Consider the following 21,263-nt stretch of genomic DNA (forward strand, 5'->3'; position numbering starts at 1 on the left):
TCGTTTGTGCTCCCGATAAGTTTGTGCCTAGGGTTTTGGAAAATTTAGGTCCTCTTGCTTCATCCATCAACCTTGGTGTAACTTTTGACTCAGCTCTGACTTTGGACGCTCATGTTAAATCGCTTGTCAGCTCCTGTTTTTATCACTTGAGAAACATTGCGGCCTTGAGTCCCGTTGTGTCGTGCTCTGAACTGGCACGACATGCCCAGGGGCATCATCTCGTCTGGACTATTGTAATTCTTTGTTCACTTGTTTATGTAAATCCTCCTTGGAACATCTGCAGGGTGTTCAGAGCGCTGCTGCAAAGCTTCTGACCAAGACCTCCCATGCCACACCCCTGGTGATCCAGCTGCACTGGCTCCCTATTAAATTCAGAATCCACTTTAACATTATGACTCTGACATTCAGGGATCTGCATGGATGAGCACCGACATACATCAGAGATCTTTTACATCCATACATTCCCAGCAGGTCCCTGAGGTCATGTGATCAGGGCTTGCCGGTTGTCCAGCACACGAGGCTGAAAACAAAAGGAGGCCGAGCTTTGGTAACTGTGGCCCCCAGACTGTGAGATCTGTGGACTCAGTGGTCTCTTTTAAAAACAGCTTTAAACTCATCTTTTTAGACTTGCTTTTGGTTGATTTTGTCTTCATGTTTTAGCTTCTGTGATTTTATCTTGAAAGGTGCTATATAAATAAACATTTACTTACTTTTATTTTACTCTGTTCAGGTGAAGACCCTAAAATAGTACAGAGAAAACCTAAAAAAATCAGACCACTAAGAGCAAGCACTCGGTAACAGTGGGAAGGAAAAAACCCTTTTTAACAGGAAACCTCCAGCAGCACCAGGCTCATCTACTGTGACCGGCTGGCTGTGAGGGGAGGAAGACGGGTACAAGTGAGCATCATCTGAAGATGTCTGTGCTTAGAGAGCTGAGGAGCGCAGTCGTTGGAGAGTCTCAAAGCGGTGGTTCAGCCACCAGGATGCCTGCTCAATCCCTCAAAGATGAGCTTTTTCATGTCCAACAGACGGGTGGAGGACAGAGGAGTGATGGATGGAGTTTGAGCTGAAAACACCTGATTCGCTCTGTGAGACAACAACAGAAGAAACATGAAGCAGACTAACAGACTCGTCTGTTGTTGCCATGACTGACAGAAACCATCCACCTGGTCAAAGTGAGAGGCTTCTGTGAGGAGTGGAGGACAACAGAAGCTTTCTAACACTTACGCGGCGTGTAGGTCAGCGCTCGGTCAGTCTGGAGGCAGCAGCTGCTTTCTGTTTCCTAATCAATGACCTCAGCGTGAAGCAGCCTGCAGCGCCGAACCTCCTCATCAGCATCATCATCATCATCCTCTTGTCTTTTTAAACTCGGGGACATGACTTCAGACTGCGATTAAAAAAAACGAACAAAGCCTTCAAGCAGAAAGGAGCGAGGAGACGACAGGACGAAGGACGGGCGGTTAGAGATCAGCGTTTATTAGAGCTGAGAGCAGAAACAATAATATTAAAAACATTGACAGAACGACATCTGAGACAAAAACACACCTGAGCATTTACCTGAGCGGCAGCCTCTCGCTGCAGATACAGACGCAGGACAACACAGGTGGACACGTTCTGCTCATTTCCTCCACAGCAGCTTTGCATCACTTACAGTTCAAAATAATCCCTCAGTGACTGCATGCAGCAGCCTTTAAATGTAAATCCACGGCTGAGAGCAAAGAGACTGGAAACACGCCCACCGATCCCAGAGCGGCTGGTTTAAATTCAGGATCAGGAGCAAATGTTCCCGGGCCTGAACGAAAGCTTCTTCTCAGGGGTTCAAAGGTTAAGGCAGTCTGAGGGTGGTGGCCCCTCCCCCTTTAGAGACAACTTTCTTCTGATTGGTTGCCAGCAGGTGGGTGGGGCTTCAGTGTCGCGCTGCGGCCCCACTCTGGATGTAAAAGCGGGGACATGAATCTGAGGTGACCGAAAACATCAGTTTAAAACCGTTTCAGATCTTTTATTAACAAATGTCAATTTAAGACTTTCTCAGGACCCAAAAGCAGCTGAGACAGGGCGGGAAAAACGTTAACATCTAAAACAGGAGTGTTAGGAGCGTGCGAGTTATTAATCTGTCCGCAACGATAAAAACAAAACCGTTCTACTCGTTCCAGGTAAAAAGAAGTTAGCTTGGTTTCAGCCCGTGAGCACAGCGCACGCCACGGGCTGACGTGTGCACGCGTGACCGATGAGCTGTTCGGCCTCGCTTCGTTTTGGCGTGTCGGCTGTAAAATGGTTCAACGTTTCCCTTTGTTCACACAGGTTTTACACAGAAAAGCTTAAAGCTGGTAGAACGTCCATGTTCTCCTCCCTCGTTAATATTCTTCAGGGTTATCATAGATCACAACAACGTAAGGTCACTTCCCTTTGGTCCAACCAACAAATAGCTTAAAGACTTTTGTCAAACAGCCGTCTGTCCAATCAAAGCTGGATGTGTGACGCGTCTCCATGACAACGTGACCTGGTCGCGGGTTTGCCTCACATGTCACTCCAGAGGACGGCTCGCTTGCTCTTGTCCACGCTGACGAAGTATTCGCCGGACAGAGACCAGGACACGGCGCTGATGGACGAGCTGAAAGAGAGCAGGCTGTTAAAGGGACAGTGGACACTTTCTCTGTGGTTAAACACACGCGGGCTCTCTCAAGGCGCCATCGCAGGCCCTTAAACTTCATGGAGATTTACACACACAGCAACACACAAGTCACTCTGGAGGAGTCTGTAGCCCTGCAGCCTCACACTAGCCTGTCATCAGGAACACTGTAGTCTGTGGATTACGGCAAACACTAAGAGTGAAGCTGAACTAGCAGCATTTGGAGTCCCACAGGGAGCTGAGCTGGAGCCTCTGATCTTTAGGACCCTGCACTGGCAGTGACTGTGCTGATCAGCTGACTCAAGTCTTCGGTGTTACCTGTGTTTGTCGGGTAGCCGGGTCTCCAACTTGCCCGTCGAGACATTCCAGATGTAAACTGCGCCGTCTGCAGAGCCGGCCGCCAAATAGCAGCAGTCTGGACTGAAGAGAGAGAACATCTGGGTGAAACAGCTGTTCTGGCGTGAAACTTCCTGCTGCTGTGAGCAATTTGCTCCACGATTCTCTACATCTGCAGAGCCGAGAACTCCCAGCTGGGACATCGAAGAGGGATTTACACTTGTCTCACCATTACGCTGCAACCACAAACCCTCTGAACCCTACGCTGTGACCTGATGTGCCCCACAAATGCAACATGCTGCACTGATGCTGCTCGCAACAACCCAATGTTCAACACAATAGTTTTCCCATATGTAAACTGGTTCTTAGACTGGAGGACAGCTGGAAGAGAGTTCAGAGAGACGCCAGCGCCAACTAGTGTTTTGGCAGAGCAGCACAGGTAAATTGCAAATATATCATTGGTCCATTGGCCGTCCGACTGCGGTCTGGAGTGTGGAGCCTTCCTGCTGCTGCGGAGTCGGGGTGGTCTGCCTCCCCCCACCGCAGGGAAAAGGGTAACACCACCTGGGTCTGGGTGCAGTTCCCCCTCCAGGGGCAAGGGTACCTAGACCCGGGGCTTAGAGTACGCTTGGGGAGTGTGATCGTGTGTACAGCGTCTCTTTATGTCTGTCTCCACGTTGGTTGAGTGTGGAGTAAGTGCATATGAGAGCATGAGGGTGGGAATGGATGTTTGTGTCTATATGTCAGGTTGGGTGTCAGGCGCCACCTCTCTGGGGACATCTCAGACCCTCCAAGGTTTGGAGGCCTATCTCCACCCACCACCACTTCCCCTGCCAGTGGCGGACTCCCTCAGGTGTCGGTGCGTTGGTGGTTCTTTGTGTCTGGGGATGGGCGTCCAGGTACACACCGGCTCACTCCTTGGCGGCCGCTTATCGGGGCCTGGAGCCTGGGGCTCGCTCGGGCCACTTCGGAGGTGGGGTGCCCCCGGCCTCTCGGCCTGGGGCTCGGTCACTCAGGCACGGCTGGCTGCCGGCGGAGCTCACGGGCGCGTCACTGCAACTCCCCCTGGCTTCTGCTCCGCGGCTGCTGAGTGAGCCCTCATCTGGGACTCTCCTCAGCTCTTTCTGGGACAGTGGCGCGGCTGCCCCTCTGTTGGTCTTCCTTGGTCTCTTGTGTTCTGTTGATCTTATGTGCTGCACAATGATGTTTAATATTTAGTATTTACTGTCATATTCCCATTTATCATTGTGATGTTGTTTATTATGTTGCTCTTTTTCTTTGCTTGTTTTCTCTTTTCTTTCTCAACAGGTGATCCAGGTGATTGATGGATGGATTTTTTGTCTGCTTATTTTGTCGTTTTTTGCCCTTTATCCCCGCCCCTCTTCCCCGCTGTTTTTCTTTCCCCAGTCAAGTCTGTCCCGTGTGGAGCAAGTGAAAATAAAATAAAATAAACAATAAAAGGTGAATCAAATGGACCATTACAGCAAGGCTGGGATGGTCAGTTTGGTAAGACTTTAACTGATCAAGCACACACATCCATACATGTGCAATAATACTAAGTGCAATAATCCTTTCTGGCATCGTTGTATTTTTACTCAGTTGTATATAGTATTTGTATTTGTATTCTATTTTTATCTTATTGTATATTTATTTTATTTTATTCTACTGTATATAGTATATTATTTTATTCTATTCTGTACAGCTGTGTACTGTATTTATTCTTATTGTATTCTAATTTTTGCCTCATAACTTTTGCACTGTCCACTTCCTGCTGTGACAAAACAAATTTCCCACGTGTGGGACTAATAAAGGTTATCTTATCTTATCTTAAAGTAAATCTGTTGGGCATCTTTCTTCACCTTTAGACAATAATTCTGATGCAAAAGAGCCAAACGGGACAGGCGGGAAAAAACAAACAAAACATGACAACTTTAACAAACTGCTCAGGTCAGGAGAGAGCGTCGAGGGCTGCTCCGAGTCGGCGAGATTTCGACGCGTCGGTGAAAGTTGTGACGCTGATACTCAGCACGTGTGTTTTATACTGCTTCACCTTCTGTTGTCATTCCTGCTTTGAAGCAGATGTGCATGTGGCCTCGTGCAGATTAAAATGCTGTCAGCGGTTTGCTGCCATGTGGACAGCTGAGTCTGAAGACTTTAGAGACACTGTCAGTCTGGCTCCCGAGAAGCTGAACAAGAGACCCGATGAGAACAGACAAATGTAGGAATCAGAGGTACGAAGCCAACAGCAGGCGAGGCTCAGCGTAGTGTAGGCAGAGCAGCTGTGCATGTTGGACTCACATGTGCAGTGGTTCTGTCAGGGAGCCGAACAGGCGCAAAGCATCCCTGCCCTGCTGTCGTCATGGAAACAGCAGAAAATCAACCAATCTCCCGATCTCATCTCTCCCCGTCTCCAGCTCGCCCTATTTTTATCTCTCTGGCCCAGAAACAGTCCTCTCCATCCGACGATTAAACTTGTGATAATCGATCAGAGCACCGAGCCAAACTCTGCTGGCAGCCCCGCCTCCCCGCTTCCACCCGGACACCGAGGACAGGCACGTGCCGGGCTGACCTGCAGCCGCTACGACGACGTGACGTTAAAGATTTACAGTAAAGAGAGAAACCCAACAACGTGACTCAAACATAAAGACACAAGGAAGGACTGACTCTGCACTCAACAGCAGCCTGCAGTTCCTCTGATGTCCAGCAGAGGCGGCAGTGAGTCAGACAGCAGAAATGTTGCAGCCTTTTCCTTTAATAACCCGCCTGTTTATGTAGTATTAAGAACGAAAGTTTGCATTATTAGGGGCGTGGCCTCTGACTGACAGGTGGCGGGTGACACACCTAACTGCAGCCCCTGAACTGGACCCTGGAACCGCTTCATCTGTAACTGACAAAAGCGAGACGTCCCGCAGTCACATGTTCATTTTTCATCGATGGTCACACGTCCTCTCTGTCACTCAGCAGTATCCTTCACTCTCATTGGTAGTTGCTTTGGTCATCAACTGAAAGTGAGCCTTTTCCTAACTCGGGGCGCGCCCAGTAAGCACGGCTAACAGTTTTCTGCTTCACTGACCCTTGTAGTGCTTGGTTCTGATGTCACTGATCATGTGACTCACCTGATGACGGCTTTGGTGCTGTCGCTGCCACATTTGAACCCGTCGGCTCTGAGACACAAACAGACAAACGTCAGACAAATGGACAGGAAGTTCGTTTCGGCAGAGCATCACCTCGTCCTGACGTACCTGAAGGTCACGCGCTCGTTGCTCCACCTCCTCAGGTCGAACAGTTGGAGACAGTCGTCACGGCAACAGCTGAGCAGCTGGCAGTGGTCAGAACTGAGGTCCAACGAGGTGACTTTTCCCTGAGCAGGAAACACCTGAACGCAGCTCGCCACCCTGAACGTAAAGAAAAGCATTTGATTTATGAACGGCTTTAAACACGCCTTCATCTCTGACCAGCTGATGGCGCCAAAGCTCACGAGAGCAGGTGCAAGCATCAGGGGCTCGTCCCCGAATAATAACTTTTACGCTAAACCGATGATCAGAAACAGAAAACTGGAGAAGATACAAAGGTAAACACGACATCATCCGGTTTCTGATCAACCACGCGCAGCGAGAGCCGATGCTGGCGTGTAAATGGTGGGCAGAGCTGTCAATCACCTGCTGCTTCAGACAGACTTCAGGACACTGAGGGGAGTCTGTGAGCTAAGCTGTTGCTAAGTAACAGACGGAGACGGGATGTCACCCTGGAAACGGCTGGGAGGAGTAAACGAGAGGTGTCTGAATGAAAGGAATCAGATTCTAATGATTCTACTGAAGCGGAGGCGTGGCTCAGCATCAGGTGGTGCACAGGTGTGCTGCGGCGCGGCAGACCAACCTGGAGTCCCACGCTCTGATCTGCCCGTCGTAGTGTCCGCTGATGATGCAGTTCTCAGAGCACACCAGGTCGCTGCAGTACTTCGCCACATTACGCGACTGCAGACCTGCAGGGACACGGTCTGCCTTAAATACACTCCACCTGCAGGGACGCCATGAGCCAATCAGCAGCAGGCACGCACGGTTACTCACAGGCAGCTCGCCGCAGGTCCCACAGTCTGATGGTACCATCGGCACTTCCTGTCACCACCTGATGGGTGATGCTGCTGAACCTCGCCGCCGTCACCTTCCTGCTGTGACCTGTAAGAGTCACCTACCACACACACACACACACGCACGCATGCACACACACACACACGCGCACACACACACGCACGCACACACAGTTACATTCCAGATCTGCAGAAACACAATTTCAAAATAAAAGCTCGTCATTGTAAATTAAAAAATTTTGTGTTCGTCTTCAGAATTTGTTGATGATGTTTCCCGTCATTAATCAGACACACCGGGCGGTGAGTCACCTTTACCTTTGGAACGGAGTCGCCCAGCTGCCACAGCATGGCCGCCTTGCTGTAGGACGCGGCGAGGATCCTGAAGCCCTAAAAACACAAATGCCCACACGAGTGAGAAACACCTCAGTGCTCCATTTACAGGTGAGCTCAGGTGACTTCCTCACCATGGGGTCAAACTCGATGCAGGTGATGCCCTCCGTGCTGCCGTCCAGGGTCCCTCTGTGAGTCAGCAAGCCTGATGACATCAGCAGTGAGGTCACAACCCGTCCTTTAAATCAGCGATAATACAGAAAAACAACGAGCGGGCCTCAGGTGGGTTTACCTGCCCTGACCTCCCACAGTTTGATCACTTTGTCTGTCCCCCCCGTGGCCAGCAGGTCTGAGCTGGAGCTGAACCGCACGGCGTTGATGTCTTGCTCATGGGCATCCTGAAAAAAACAAAGGAAAGATTACAGCGTCGTGTAAACGTCGTACTCCGTGTGAACCAGGCTGAGGTCAGCAGAGAGGCATGCTGGGTAGTGAGAACAGAGGAGTTCTTTGTGTGAGTGCGCGCTACCAGGACTTGCAGAGCTCTGGCCGGGACTCGGGCTGACACACAGATTCTTACAGGAGAGACGAGATCTTCCTCCTGACTGCAGACCGAGTGGCCCCGCCTCTTCCTGCTTATGTCACACACAGAGTCATTCATTCATTCGCTGAGCCGCTAAATGAATGAACCAAACAAAACATAATGGCGGTCACAACTCACTCAAACAGCTCTTTGATGGAGGTCAGGATCCTCGGAGACGTCACCGACGCCGACCTGAGAGAAGAAACAGTTCATCATCTCGTTTAAAGGAGCCGCAGTTACGTTAGTAACCACCCTGCTGAGCACATGTGCACAACATTAACAATAATAGAAATAATTACAATGATCTCAATAAAAAGTCAGAATAGTTTTTATTTCAACTCTAAGAGAGAAAATAAAATAAAACACAGAAAATTAATGACCTGCTGCTCAAATTTGATTTCATGATCTTATTGTGAGAAAAGCTCCTGAGATCTGAAGAGGCAGACGAGGTCGTTAGACCCGCTAACTCACCCACCTCATCCTTATCTCTCCACTTCAACACGATTGCTTTGTCGTCTGTTGTTTGTACGTTGCTATGACAACTCAATTTCCCTCCAGGATTAATGACTTTTGTGTGTAAATGCACCTGAGGTCGTCAGTGAACTCGTGAAAACTATATAATAAAATAAAACAAAGGCGTGATTGATGACCTCACGAGTCGCATGGGTTTTCGTTCCGTGGACGCGTCCCGTTTCTCGTTCTTTGGAGACGTCGATCTGGAGCTCGGAGCACTTGATGAGCTGAAACACAAACATGTTTTATTCTGACAGTGACAGGAAGTAACAAAGTAGTCTATTAATCAATCTTTAGAAGCTTGTAATGGCCAATAAACCAATAAAGTTTCAGCACAACAAAAATGACAGTAAGTGAATGTGATCAAAAATAAAGAAATTATTCAGAATATTATTGTCTCAAAATCTTTAATATTTCAAAACATTCTCGAAATCAAAATTAGACTTTTTTTTTAATTTGTCAAGGTTTCAAATGTTTATCAATACTTTAAAAAGTATTTTTAAAATTCTGTTTCAGTGTAAATGTTTATCAAACCCGTGTCGTGCGTTTCATTTATTCTTACTTAGAGAAACCTGAAAAGGGCGATGTAGAGCTCGGGGGATGGACAGCTGACCTGTCCAAGTTGACCTTCGACCTGGCTGCGGCCTGGGTTGCCTCTCGGGCTCTGAAACAAACAAAGAGATGCCTGTTTGGATCCACACTGACCCTCCTGCAGGTACACGATGAACAGGTGTGCGCGGTGCATTCAGGTACAGGATGAACAGGTGTGAGTGGTGCATTCAGGTACACGATGAACAGGTGTGCGCGGTGCATTCAGGTACAGGATGAACAGGTGTGCGCGGTGCATTCAGGTACACGATGAACAGGTGTGCGCGGTGCATTCAGGTACAGGATGAACAGGTGTGCGCGGTGCATTCAGGTACAGGATGAACAGGTGTGCGCGGTGCATTCAGGTACAGGATGAACAGGTGTGCGCGGTGCATTCAGGTACACGATGAACAGGTGTGCGCGGTGCATTCAGGTACACGATGAACAGGTGTGAGTGGTGCATTCAGGTACACTGATGAACAGGTGTGCGCGGTGCATTCAGGTACCTGGAGCGGCGTTCGTTGTGGCTGTTCATCCGAGCTGCGGCCTGGTTTTTCCGCTTCATCACCTTGGCCAGCAGTTCTTCCCCTCTGACCGTCTCCTGCCTTAGTTTCGCCTCCGCTGCTCTCTGCTGCTCCAGGAGAGTGTCGTACTCCACCTTCAGCACCGTGTTCTGCCCTTGAACCTGCTCCACCTGTGCCTGCAGCTCCTGATGAGCATCAGACACTCGCGACAGGCAACGCTGCTCCTGCAGCAGCCTGAAGGTGGAGGAAAGAGTAGGTCACACCAGTATGAGGTGTCATGGAGCTGCGCACACAAACACTGGAGGCAAACACCTGAGACTCAATATGTCAAAGTAGAATATGGATGTTTTTCTAAAGTTTACAAGATTTGAAGAACACATTTCAAATAAAAACATAAAATAATAAAGAGGTTTGCTGTGTTTTGACAAAAAGGATAAAATATATTTAAATGTTTGAATATTAGAGTAAAGAATCTGATTTTTTCTTTTATTAAAAATAATTTCAGATGGTTCAGATATTTGAATTATTGCCAGATGGCGCAGCGCCCCCCGGTGGACGAGCAGCAGAGTCTGATCTAAAGTGCAGTTTGAGCTCAGCTGTGAGTCGATATTTCTACTCAGCGAATGAACAAGGAAAACTAGAACGAGGCTCCTCCTCCTCCTGCTCTCTGACCTCAGCCTGAACTCACCTGCAGCAGGTTTTTACACCTGACTGGTGAGCTGACAGTCTCAGGTGTGTTACTCACCTGGCATGCTGCTCCTCCAGAACGCCGTCTTTGATTTTTATCTGCTGCGTCAGCTCCACCACCTGATAGGCTAACTGGAAGCACAGAGAGGGAGGGAGGGGTCAGAGGTTACTCGTGGTCGTGACTTTTACCTGGGTGAGGTTAGCGTCACGCTGTCACATGTCTGATTCTGATCTGACCTCACACAGAGCTTCATGAATCGTATCATTTTGAAAAAGCCTCCTGCGCACACAAAGGTCATGACACTAACATCCCTCTGCTCACTTACAGAATGTACTTGTTTGTAACTCTGCATAGCTCAGCCTCTGCTGTGTGCTTATGAAGCCAGAGCAGGACCAGCAGCAGCTCTGACCAACGTTCCCTCTAATGTTTCACGTGTCTGAGCGAACACACAAACTCCCTGAGCAACAGCAGACGTGAGCACTGTGGTCACGCCAGCACGAATCCATCCAAGTTACATGTTTATTAAAATAATCACATTACGGCGTTTACATGTATGTTAGACGACTTTTAATTAACTGCTTTAGCCCACTTACAATGACAATTTAAACAAATCCTGTTCCTGACCTGTAGCACGTCAACACTACTGGAAGTAAAAATAACTTGAACTCCAATTTTGAAAAGAACTTTTTTCTATAAAGCTCTGACTGTATGATGAGTCTGTGGTCTGGGAGAGAGTCTGTAACTCTGTCTGCAAATACAGTAAATAATGACCAATGTTGGCCAATTAATTACATAGTTACTTGTTACGACTTTCATCCGTAAATAAAGCCGCGGCCGGCTGAGCTGGTTGTGTCCCTGTGTCGCGCCTCCAATAATCCATAATGAGTCGTACTTGTACTTTGCGCATTTATTTTAAGAACAAAACAAACATTTGCGCTTTCAATCAATTTACAAATAGCACATGGATTAACTGGTGTGCCAAAAATGACAGTCAACAGAAAAGTTTGCCCACAAACCACTCACCCAACACCTGCTGCGAACACCGACATCAGGTAAATAGACTGTGACCACACCCACATACCATCACCTGAGACGCAGGTAAAGCTATACACCTGTGCCACCAAAACAAAAAGGAAAAACATAAACATTGACTTTGGCTCTTACATTACTTCTTCAAAAAAGTAACTGAGTCATGCAAACAAAGTTTTTTGCAGCTTTTACCTAAAAATGCAGCCAAGATGTTTTTTAAACAAACATTTCAAACTATTTACAGAACGATCAGCTGTTCTGCATCAAATCTGATGCCACACAAATTATTTGTGTCACAAAAAATAATTTCTGTCCACTATGAGACGAAGGAGAACAACAGCCTGATACCTGCAGGCCTGACAGCAGCAGATGTGTCACTGCTGTAACACCTGTAACACTCAGCAGTCGCCTCATTGTTCTGACACACACAACAACACTACTGACTACACTACACACTGACTACACACTGACTACACACTGACTACACACTGACTACACACTGACTACACGCTGACTACACACTCACTACACGCTGACTACACACTGACTACACACTCACTACACGCTGACTACACACTCACTACACGCTGACTACACACTGACTACACACTGACTACACACTGACTACACACTGACTACACACTGACTACACACTCACTACACGCTGACTACACACTGACTACACACTAACTACACACTGACTACACACTGACTACACACTGACTACACGCTAACTACACGCTGACTACACACTAACTACACACTAACTACACGCTGACTACACACTGACTACACACTAACTACACACTGACTACACACTGACTACACGCTAACTACACGCTGACTACACACTGACTACACACTAACTACACGCTGACTACACACTGACTACACACTAACTACACACTGACTACACACTGACTACACGCTAACTACACGCTGACTACACACTGACTACACACTGACTACACGCTGACTACACGCTAACTACACGCTGACTACACACTGACTACACGCTGACTACACACTGACTACACACTAACTACACACTGACTACACGCTAACTACACGCTGACTACACACTGACTACACACTGACTACACACTGACTACACACTGACTACACACTGACTACACGCTGACTACACGCTAACTACACGCTGACTACACACTGACTACACACTGACTACACGCTAACTACACGCTGACTACACGCTAACTACACGCTGACTACACACTCACTACACACTCACTACACGCTGACTACACGCTGACTACACGCTGACTACACGCTGACTACACACTCACTACACACTCACTACACACTCACTACACACTGACTACACACTGACTACACACTGACTACACACTCACTACACACTCACTACACGCTGACTACACGCTGACTACACGCTGACTACACGCTGACTACACGCTAACTACACACTGACTACACACTAACTACACGCTAACTACACGCTGACTACACGCTGACTACACGCTAACTACACGCTAACTACACGCTGACTACACGCTGACTACACGCTGACTACACGCTGACTACACACTCACTACACACTCACTACACACTCACTACACACTCACTACACACTACACGCTGACTACACACTACACGCTGACTACACACTAACTACACACTAACTACACACTAACTACACACTAACTACACACTGACTACACACTGACTACACACTGACTACACACTGACTACACACTGACTACACTACACACTGACTACACGCTGACTACACACTGACTACACACTGACTACACACTAACTACACACTGACTACACACTAACTACACACTGACTACACTACACACTGACTACACGCTGACTACACACTAACTACACACTGACTACACGCTGACTACACGCTGACTACACGCTGACTACACGCTAACTACACACTAACTACACGCTAACTACACGCTGACTACACGCTGACTACACGCTCACTACACACTGACTACACACTGACTACACACTGACTACACGCTGACTACACGCTGACTACACGCTGACTACACACTCACTACACACTCACTACACACTACACGCTGACTACACACTCACTACACACTACACGCTGACTACACACTAACTACACACTAACTACACACTAACTACACGCTGACTACACACTCACTACACACTAACTACACACTAACTACACAAGATTTGTGCTAAACGTCGCAAATCCCTCACATCTCAAAACACCACCGGCACTAAAACTTCCCCCTCCCTAAACAACTAAAGGTCATGTTGCCATATCATTTTTTGATTGGTCCACATGGTACATTTTTCCACCAATAGGAAAGGCTGGGAGTTTTGGTGTTTTTGCTCACAGGCTTTCGAGCGTTTTCCTTATAAAACGCAGTTTTTACCGTTTCTTCCTGCAGTAAATATAAACAACGACAGTATTCAGGAAGAAAACCAAACATTGCAGATATTTTATCATAACTCTGGTTTTACGTGGCCGATCAACACAATTTAAAAACTGGTATAAAGTCCACACTTTGTCCGTCAGTTGTTCCGTCTGTCCTGCTCACATCTCCAGTGGTTGTGCACGTTGTCATTAACGTGGCTTCACTCCACATCAGCCGCTTTGCTAAAACACCGGCGTCGCACATAAGGACGCTGTCACAGCCTGACAGCCACGTCGATTAGCTGCGTTTATACGAATGTGAATCGCATCATTGGCTGGACTGTGGGATAAGGTGGCATCGTTCTGATCCCATACGGGAGCAGCCAGTCACTGACTCACACTGCAAACAGGATTGTTAAAGTTTTAATGTTAATTTCAATTCAGGTTAGATTTTTTTTCTGTGTGCAGAGACCTGCAGCACTGCGCGATGGCGGACGCGCACAGCTTAGAGGGAACATTGGTAAATGGCCTGTATTTATATAGCGCTTTACTCGTCCCTAAGGACCCCAAAGCGCTTTACATATCCAGTCATTCACACACTGGTGATGGCAGCTACATTGTAGCCACAGCCACCCTGGGGCGCACTGACAGAGGCGAGGCTGCCGGACACTGGCGCCACCAGTAGGGTGAAGTGTCTCGCCCAAGGACACAACGACCGAGACTGTCCAAGCCGGGGCTCGAACCGGCAACCTTCCGATTACAAGGCGAACTCCCAACCTGACTCTGACAGGCGACGTTTCCGGTTCGCCCCTCGTGAACAGTTTTATTTTATTAATCACACAGAAATATAATGTACAACAATTATGCATATTTCCAACATGAAATAGTATCAGAACAGGCTGAATTCCAACATATATAAGATAGATAATGAACAGGAAGTACAAACAACAACAAATAAATAAATAAAATAAAAACAAACCCCAAACAGAATCAAAGCAAAAAGAAGGATAATTAAAAGACATACCTGATACCTCAGGGGTTTTCAGATCTAGTTCAATAATCATATGATTCAGATCCAGAGCTTGTGTTTTTGAGAGGACGAGTTCTTTGTTTTCAGAAAACAACATTTGTGAATGAAGAATTTGCCCATAATAATTATTACATTTAGAACATGTTCAAGCTTCTTTTCTTAGAGAACCAAAGATAAAATCATTTTTAGAAAATTCAAGTAAGTTTGGAATCTGTGGGAAGAGCCAGTAGTGCACATCGTTCCACAGGCTTTACAGAATATACAGCCATAAAATAATGTTCTGTTGATTCAATATCCCCTCACAGAAAGAGCAAGAATTATTATCAATAGCAAAGCGACGTCTGAGAGATTCTTTGGAAGAGTAAATACCAGAGAGGATTTTGTAGCGGACCTCCTGAGCTTTGGGAGGAATCGGAAGTTTTAGGTCATTTTTTCTGATCTTTCTTTTCATCACCGGAGAACAGATGTGGATAAAAACATTAGTAAATAATTCCCAGATTTTTTTAGACTGTTAGCTGTAATGTTATGCTGTAAAGCGCTATATAAATACAGGCCATTTACCAAGAGTTCAGGGAGGTCACAGTCAGGGTTTTGACAAAGATTATATGCTGTCCATAGAATGTTTTGAGGGATAGTAATTAGTAATTATTTGAAATTCTTTGTTATTTATTTGCAGATTATAATTGGTGGTGAAAGCTTCTAATAGAATTTTACCTCTATCATCACTGCCCAGATGCCCTTACCGTAGCATTTTAGTTTCCAGCGTTTATGTAGCGACAGTTGCACAGCGGAGTGTTGTGTGGGCTGTAGTTATGTTTGTATATTCATTTCCAGTGTAATACAACGTGCTGGTGAGAGGAAGACAGCTGTATGGGGAGTTTATGTCAAAATCACATCTAAGTAAAGATTAATTCCACATAGATCTGAGAATATTTTGCTTGGAATGTGAAACCAACGGCTAGTCTGACTTCTTAAAAATGACCTAAGCCCATTTATTTTCAGGGAGCCATTTAAGCTGTCATATTCAATAGCTTGCAAACCTCCATCTTCGACGCGTTTGACTAAATTACCTTGCCTGATATAGTGGGTTTTACGTTTCCATATATAATATCAAAGTGTAGCTGGTTAATAGATTTGCTGATTTAGGCACTCCTACCGCACATGCAGGATGTACTGGCCTGGAGATACTTTCCATTTTGGTGAGAAGAATTCTACCCAGAATCGATAAGTCTCTCTGAGCCCAGTTATTTAAACGAGTTGGATTTTCTCCCAAATATTAAGGTTATCTAAATCAGTCTTATTCTTGGTTATATACACACCCAAATATTTGACAGTGGATTTAACAGGAATATTAAGTGTTAGAAATAGTACAATCATTTAAGGGTCAGATCTCACATTTGTTTAAACTCAGATTTAATCCTGAAGCTTTTGAGAAAGTTTCAATAATCTGCAGAATTTTGGGGATTTCATTCAGGTTATTTCGTTGTATCATCGGCTAACTGGCTGATAGAGAGCTCTGTACCCAGGATAGATGTCCTACCAAACTCAGCATTTTTAATCAGTATGGAAAGCATTTCTGTTGCTGCCATAAACAGCAATGTGAGATTGGACATCCTTGTTTTATTCCTTTGCAGATCCTAAATCTTTGTGAGGTGCCACGTGGAAGACACACTGAACTGTTAGTATCTCTGTACAGTAATTTGATTACATTAATGAAGTTACCTCCAAAACCGAACAAATCAAGGGCTTGGAACATAAATTCATGCTCTATCATGTCGAAGGCTTTGTAAAAATCTAAAAATAGAACAAAACCTTGGTTTTCAATTAGGTAGTTGTAGTCACTCAAGTCCAAAACAAGGTGGATATTATTATGGATTGAGCAGCCTTTTATGAATCCAGACTGAGTGTTTGGCCCATTTTGGGCCCATTTTGGGCCAAACTGCAGCTCTTGCCTCCCGTCCTGTCTCCGGTCTCGTTTGCAGAAATCTTGCTTGCAGTAGACGCCTGCTCCTTGCACACCTGGGAATCCTTAGTTTCCAGAAAGCTTCTCGGTAGCGCCTCATGGTGAACTGAACTATTATTTGTCGATGTCTACCCGCTTCTTTTTTCCCTAGACGATGGACGGCGTCCACAGTGTTGCCCAGTGCGGAAGCCCAACGTGGCGCGACCTTAGCCAAGATGTCGATAACTTCTTCGCGGGTATCTTCGTCATTTTTTTCTTTCCAGCCTGGATTTTCAAGTTCCAAACCAGACAGTTTAGCCTTACCGACTTTTATATCGGCTGCGTTCATTGCAGCCAGCTTGGCGATGTTAGCCACCGTTATCATGTTGTTACTTAGCTGCACGCCGAAGTCATCGATCTTGTTTGTTAGCTTGTTAATGGCTTCTATTATGGAGTTGTTGCTTTCCACACTTTGGGACACAGTACCCTTGCTAGGTGGTGTGGGTGCTTTGGTGGGCGTAGGTGGAGTTTCTCTTTTCACTGACGGTGTTGAAGTCTCCACTGCATATTCGTGGTCAGCGGGTGCAGAGCTCTTGGAAGCTACCGCTGGCTTAGCTGAAGCTTCTGCTTTTTCCCGCGTCATCTTCTTCTTTAAATGGCAGATTGGGTCCGTTCAAAAGGTTTTAAGAGGTGAATCTAGTCCTTAAAACCCACAGGCAAACACAGCAAGCTACTTGGTATTCAAAAGTAGAGTCTAAACAGGTCCACCGGGATGAGTGCACGACGGCTTAAAAGAAGTTGCCTGCCCCGACAGCCATGCTGCCGGACCGCAGCCAGACCCTCCCCTCGTGAACGTGTCTCTTCCTGGTCTCAGAGCGTTTGTTGTGGATCGTCAGCCTGCAGGCCGAAGCTTGTGGAGCAGCTCAGGGTGAAGTGGTCTGCCCGCCCTCGGGCTGCCTGTTCCTCTCACTTTTATCACACCGATCACATCTGCTCGTCGGCTTTATCACAAGAGGAAGAAGTGGCTGCTGTTGCTCGGTTACAGTCTGCTGTGTTTTATCACACGGCCTCAAAGAAAAACAGGAGCCAAGCCGCCAGGAACGAGCTGAAAGAGCTCTGAGCGTGACCACGGAAACAGGTGAACAGCTGTTCATCACAACAACAACACCTGCTGCTGCTCATGAGCAGGACATAAATCTGCATCGAACTGACGAGAACTGAAACCCCCGATCGGTGGATCTGTTAATAAAGGTTCCTGCTGTGAAACCTGCACAGCGACATCCAATCAAAATCCTTGATTTTATTCAGCGAAACTGTGGCCCCGCCTTCTCAGACGGCCTGTTAGTACAGTAACCTCACAGCAGCACAAACATGGTCCAGAGCTCCAGCTACAGACACCTGCGTCACCATCCACTTGCCAGTCAAATAGGCCACGCCCCTTTATTCCATAACAGGCGAGTTACAGAAATAAATAACTCATCTGAGAACAGCGTCCAACCATCTGAAAGCTCCGTGACTCCAAAACGTATATTTTTGTGCTGTGACGCGTCTCCAATAATCCAAACTGAGCCCCACTTGTATTTTATTTATTTTAAAAGAAAACAACAAACTTTGTGCTTTCAATCAAAACAAATAGTGCATGTACCAACTGATGTGCTATAATGACGCTCAGACTCACCCAACGACGCTGTTGCGACACTGGCATCAGGTAAATAACATGCAAACACACCCCCATGCAATCACCTGAGGTGCAGGAAAATCTAAACACCTGTGCCACATGACAAATACACAAAACATAAACATTTCTTAGGCTCTTACAGTCCTCCTTGTACAGGTGCTATGAAGGAGGCAGTTGGCTACAGAGACCAACCAGTTGGAGTTGAGGCTGTGAACACGTCTATGGGGACTACCTCACTGCTGCCTCTGCTGGACGTCAGAGGAACTGCAGTTTCCAGGTTGGAAAAACGACGCGTTAATACCCAAAAACCTGCGTTCTACCTGAAGGCCACCAGATGACCTCTGACCTTTGCAAGCACTGCTGACTTTGCGGGCTGAGTCACCCTAACCCTGGCCGTAATTGATCATGTGATCACTCTGAAAAGGGGGGCAGGTTTGCTCTGACCTCTCCCGTGGTCTTCTTCAGCTGGATGCTCTGCTGCTGCAGGGACGAGAGCGGGGCGCCGCCCGCGGGGGGACACCTGCACACACAGAACAAACACAGCCTCAGCACACACACACGCTCGTTTTCATATCTTAGTGAGGACACCTCACTCATCTCATCCCAGCCACTTACCCTAACATTCAAAATGAATGCCTAACCATGACCTGTGATCCTGACACTACAACCACAATGCGAGTCTCAAAAATGTCTTAAACCTTGTGGGACCAGTGACTACTGTAGTGTAGTAACATACCAATGTTCTGTGCTCACAAAGATGTCTGAACATGTACAAACACAGTGAGTTACCTGGCGGCGCTGCTCAGCAGTCCTTTGGTCAGACTGGTTTTCTCCAGCAGCTGAGTGTCTGCAGACAGAAAGGGGGGTCAGAGGAGGCGGGGCAGGAACCAGGTGCTCCAGGTTTGTACCTGATGAGCACCTGACTGACAGCTAGGACCAAAAAAACCAGGACAACATGTTTTCACTGAGATATTTTTACTCTACTATGACTTAATTTTATTATGTTTCCCAGCTTTCATTGACTGAAGCCAAACTCCATTCAAAATCTGTCATGTTTAACATTTTTTCATTCTGCGTGTGCGGCCTGATGATAAACCAGCAGCAGGCTGGTTATCTGTCACACATGACTCACTGCGCAGAGGAAGTGAGGCGACGTGTGGTTTAATAGTTCCGACAACTTCCTGTCCCTGAATGTCAGCAAAGTATGAAAGGAGGGTGGATGTCGGCGAGGTTCAAAACACTGAGCAGAGGGGTTAATGATCTACTCACCACAATAAAAATATAAAATGAACCAGACTCCATTCAAAAACAATCTGATTTTACAGGAGGGTGAACAGGATTATACTGGATGTCTGACTGGTGGGACAGGTTGGACGACTCTCATCAAACTTCTGCCCGTCACAAATTCCATTTTTGGTTTCAGAGCTGCTATAACTGAAAAATATAAAAATCCAACTGAACCACAGTGTAGTTGTCGTGATCAACAAGCCTGAATCTCAGCCTGGTTTCAAGAAAGTGTTAAAAATGCTGATTATTGAACGTATGAAATGTTCTTTCGAGCTGTGGTGACGAATGCCGACTGCAGTCTGAGGTTTGGGGCTAAGCTCACCTTTCCCTCCCTGTTGTCTGTATTAACGTATCCCATCGCTAGCAGTGGGGACAAGCAGTCGCATGAAGCTGCTCTGGAGCAAGTATGGCTCGCAGTATATGTTACCATGGCGATGAGTAGAGTTAGCCCTGAAGTTACCTGGCTGAGATGGAATCCCGTCTCCCTACATAGGGCAGCTCTACACCAAACTCTATTAAAAAGCCATCTTTTTTGTCCCTAAGTAAAGCAGCTCCTTCTGTGACATTTCCTGAGTACAGGGTTAAACAGGCTGATTAGTAACGAGAGCAAATGCGAGGACGTTAGTTCTGGTTTAAACATATTTACTTTTGCTGGCCTTTGATGAAAACCTCTTGGTTCCCCAATACAAAGCCCTGATTTCTCTGAACCAAACCTCACTCAAAAATGATCAGTGTCTTTCTTCGTGCAGTAATTTCTCAGCGTCAGCCTGTAAAACCTCACTGTAACTCTGAACACTAACTTAATGGGTTTTTAAATGTTCGGCCCGGTGACTGCTGCTCTCAGACCGCCTGTGATGGATTTAAAGGGGATAAAAGTTGTACTTGGTCGTCGTACAGAAGCGGATCAGGTCCTGGAACATGGCGTGCTGGCTCAGGTCTCGGTGCTTCAGCTCTCGGATGATGTGTCCCTTCCAGGACTCCTCGGATCTCCCGCCGGCTCCCGGTGCCGGAGGCCGGCTCCCCCGCGGGGACACTCCGCGGGCGTTGGCTGTCACAACGGCCATGATGCCGGCAGCCCGGAGAGCTTCATGCCGCGGGCAGAGGCTCACAGAGCGGCCTGAAGTTCCAGGCAGCCCCGCTCTGAAACCCCGGCTCCTCTCACCGCCGCCATGTTGCTCACTCCTGCTGTTGTTTACGCCTCTTCTTCTGTGGTTTGTTTTGTTGTCGTCGTTAACTTTTGGGGCTTTTCTCATACTGCTGGGGGCGGGGCGGAGGCGCGTGCCCGTCTCTGTGGCTCTCGGCCAATCACCGCCCGCTCTGCTCTTAAGGAACTACAAACATGCCCTACCGGCGTGTTTGTAGTCCCGCTCGATATGACGTCAGCACCCTTTTCTAAGGCTTTTAAAGTTTTACGTCACTGCAGCCAGCTGCTGCTCTGTGACTCAGTCCCACCTGGTCTCAGGGCAGCCTGGGGCTGCACGTGCAGAACGGAAGTTCAGGTATTAGGAGGAGCCTGCTGCAGGGGCCCGGGCTCACATCAACCATGCTGAATCCAGAGAACTGATGAGCTCTGGCCTCAGCACCAGGAGCGCTCTGGTAGGCAGCGCCCACTTCCTGCCTACTCTGAATGATT

At 47.2% G+C, this 21,263-nt stretch overlaps 1 protein-coding gene across 2 annotated transcripts; it reads right to left on the minus strand.

Annotated features, from left to right (window-relative positions):
- Nucleotides 1-1,984: 1,984 nt before the first annotated feature.
- Nucleotides 1,985-20,919, minus strand: atg16l2 (ATG16 autophagy related 16-like 2). Of its 2 annotated transcripts, none has more exons than XM_080888119.1 (18): nucleotides 20,526-20,919; nucleotides 19,133-19,190; nucleotides 18,788-18,863; nucleotides 10,333-10,406; nucleotides 9,570-9,821; nucleotides 9,038-9,139; nucleotides 8,613-8,702; nucleotides 8,101-8,154; nucleotides 7,909-8,011; nucleotides 7,675-7,780; nucleotides 7,517-7,587; nucleotides 7,368-7,439; nucleotides 7,033-7,153; nucleotides 6,842-6,947; nucleotides 6,208-6,360; nucleotides 6,082-6,129; nucleotides 2,948-3,049; nucleotides 1,985-2,611 (listed from the first exon to the last, which is right to left on the minus strand). In XM_080888119.1, the coding sequence occupies exons 1-18, from the start codon at nucleotides 20,881-20,883 to the stop codon at nucleotides 2,518-2,520; spliced, it is 2,040 nt and encodes a 679-aa protein (XP_080744245.1). In that variant the 5' UTR covers nucleotides 20,884-20,919; the 3' UTR covers nucleotides 1,985-2,517. The 2 variants fall into 2 exon arrangements, with proteins under 2 accessions (XP_080744245.1, XP_080744244.1); XM_080888118.1 differs by having other exon boundaries at nucleotides 7,909-8,014; nucleotides 20,526-20,918.
- Nucleotides 20,920-21,263: the final 344 nt, after the last annotated feature.

This window comes from Rhamphochromis sp. 'chilingali' (genome assembly GCF_963969265.1).
Source record: "Rhamphochromis sp. 'chilingali' genome assembly, chromosome: 8".
NCBI classification, from domain to species: Eukaryota; Metazoa; Chordata; class Actinopteri; order Cichliformes; family Cichlidae; genus Rhamphochromis; species Rhamphochromis sp. 'chilingali'.

Bases quoted from the DNA above. Each gene is read 5' to 3' on its own strand.
- atg16l2 (XM_080888118.1), bottom strand. From the start codon at position 20,883: ATGAGAAAAGCCCCAAAAGTTAACGACGACAACAAAACAAACCACAGA. The intron at 3,050-6,081 runs GTGAGTCACATG...CTCTCTCTTCAG, and splicing joins AGCACCAAAGCCGTCATCAG to TCCAGACTGCTGCTATTTGG. The intron at 2,612-2,947 runs GTAACACCGAAG...GCTCTCTTTCAG, and splicing joins CGGCTACCCGACAAACACAG to CTCGTCCATCAGCGCCGTGT.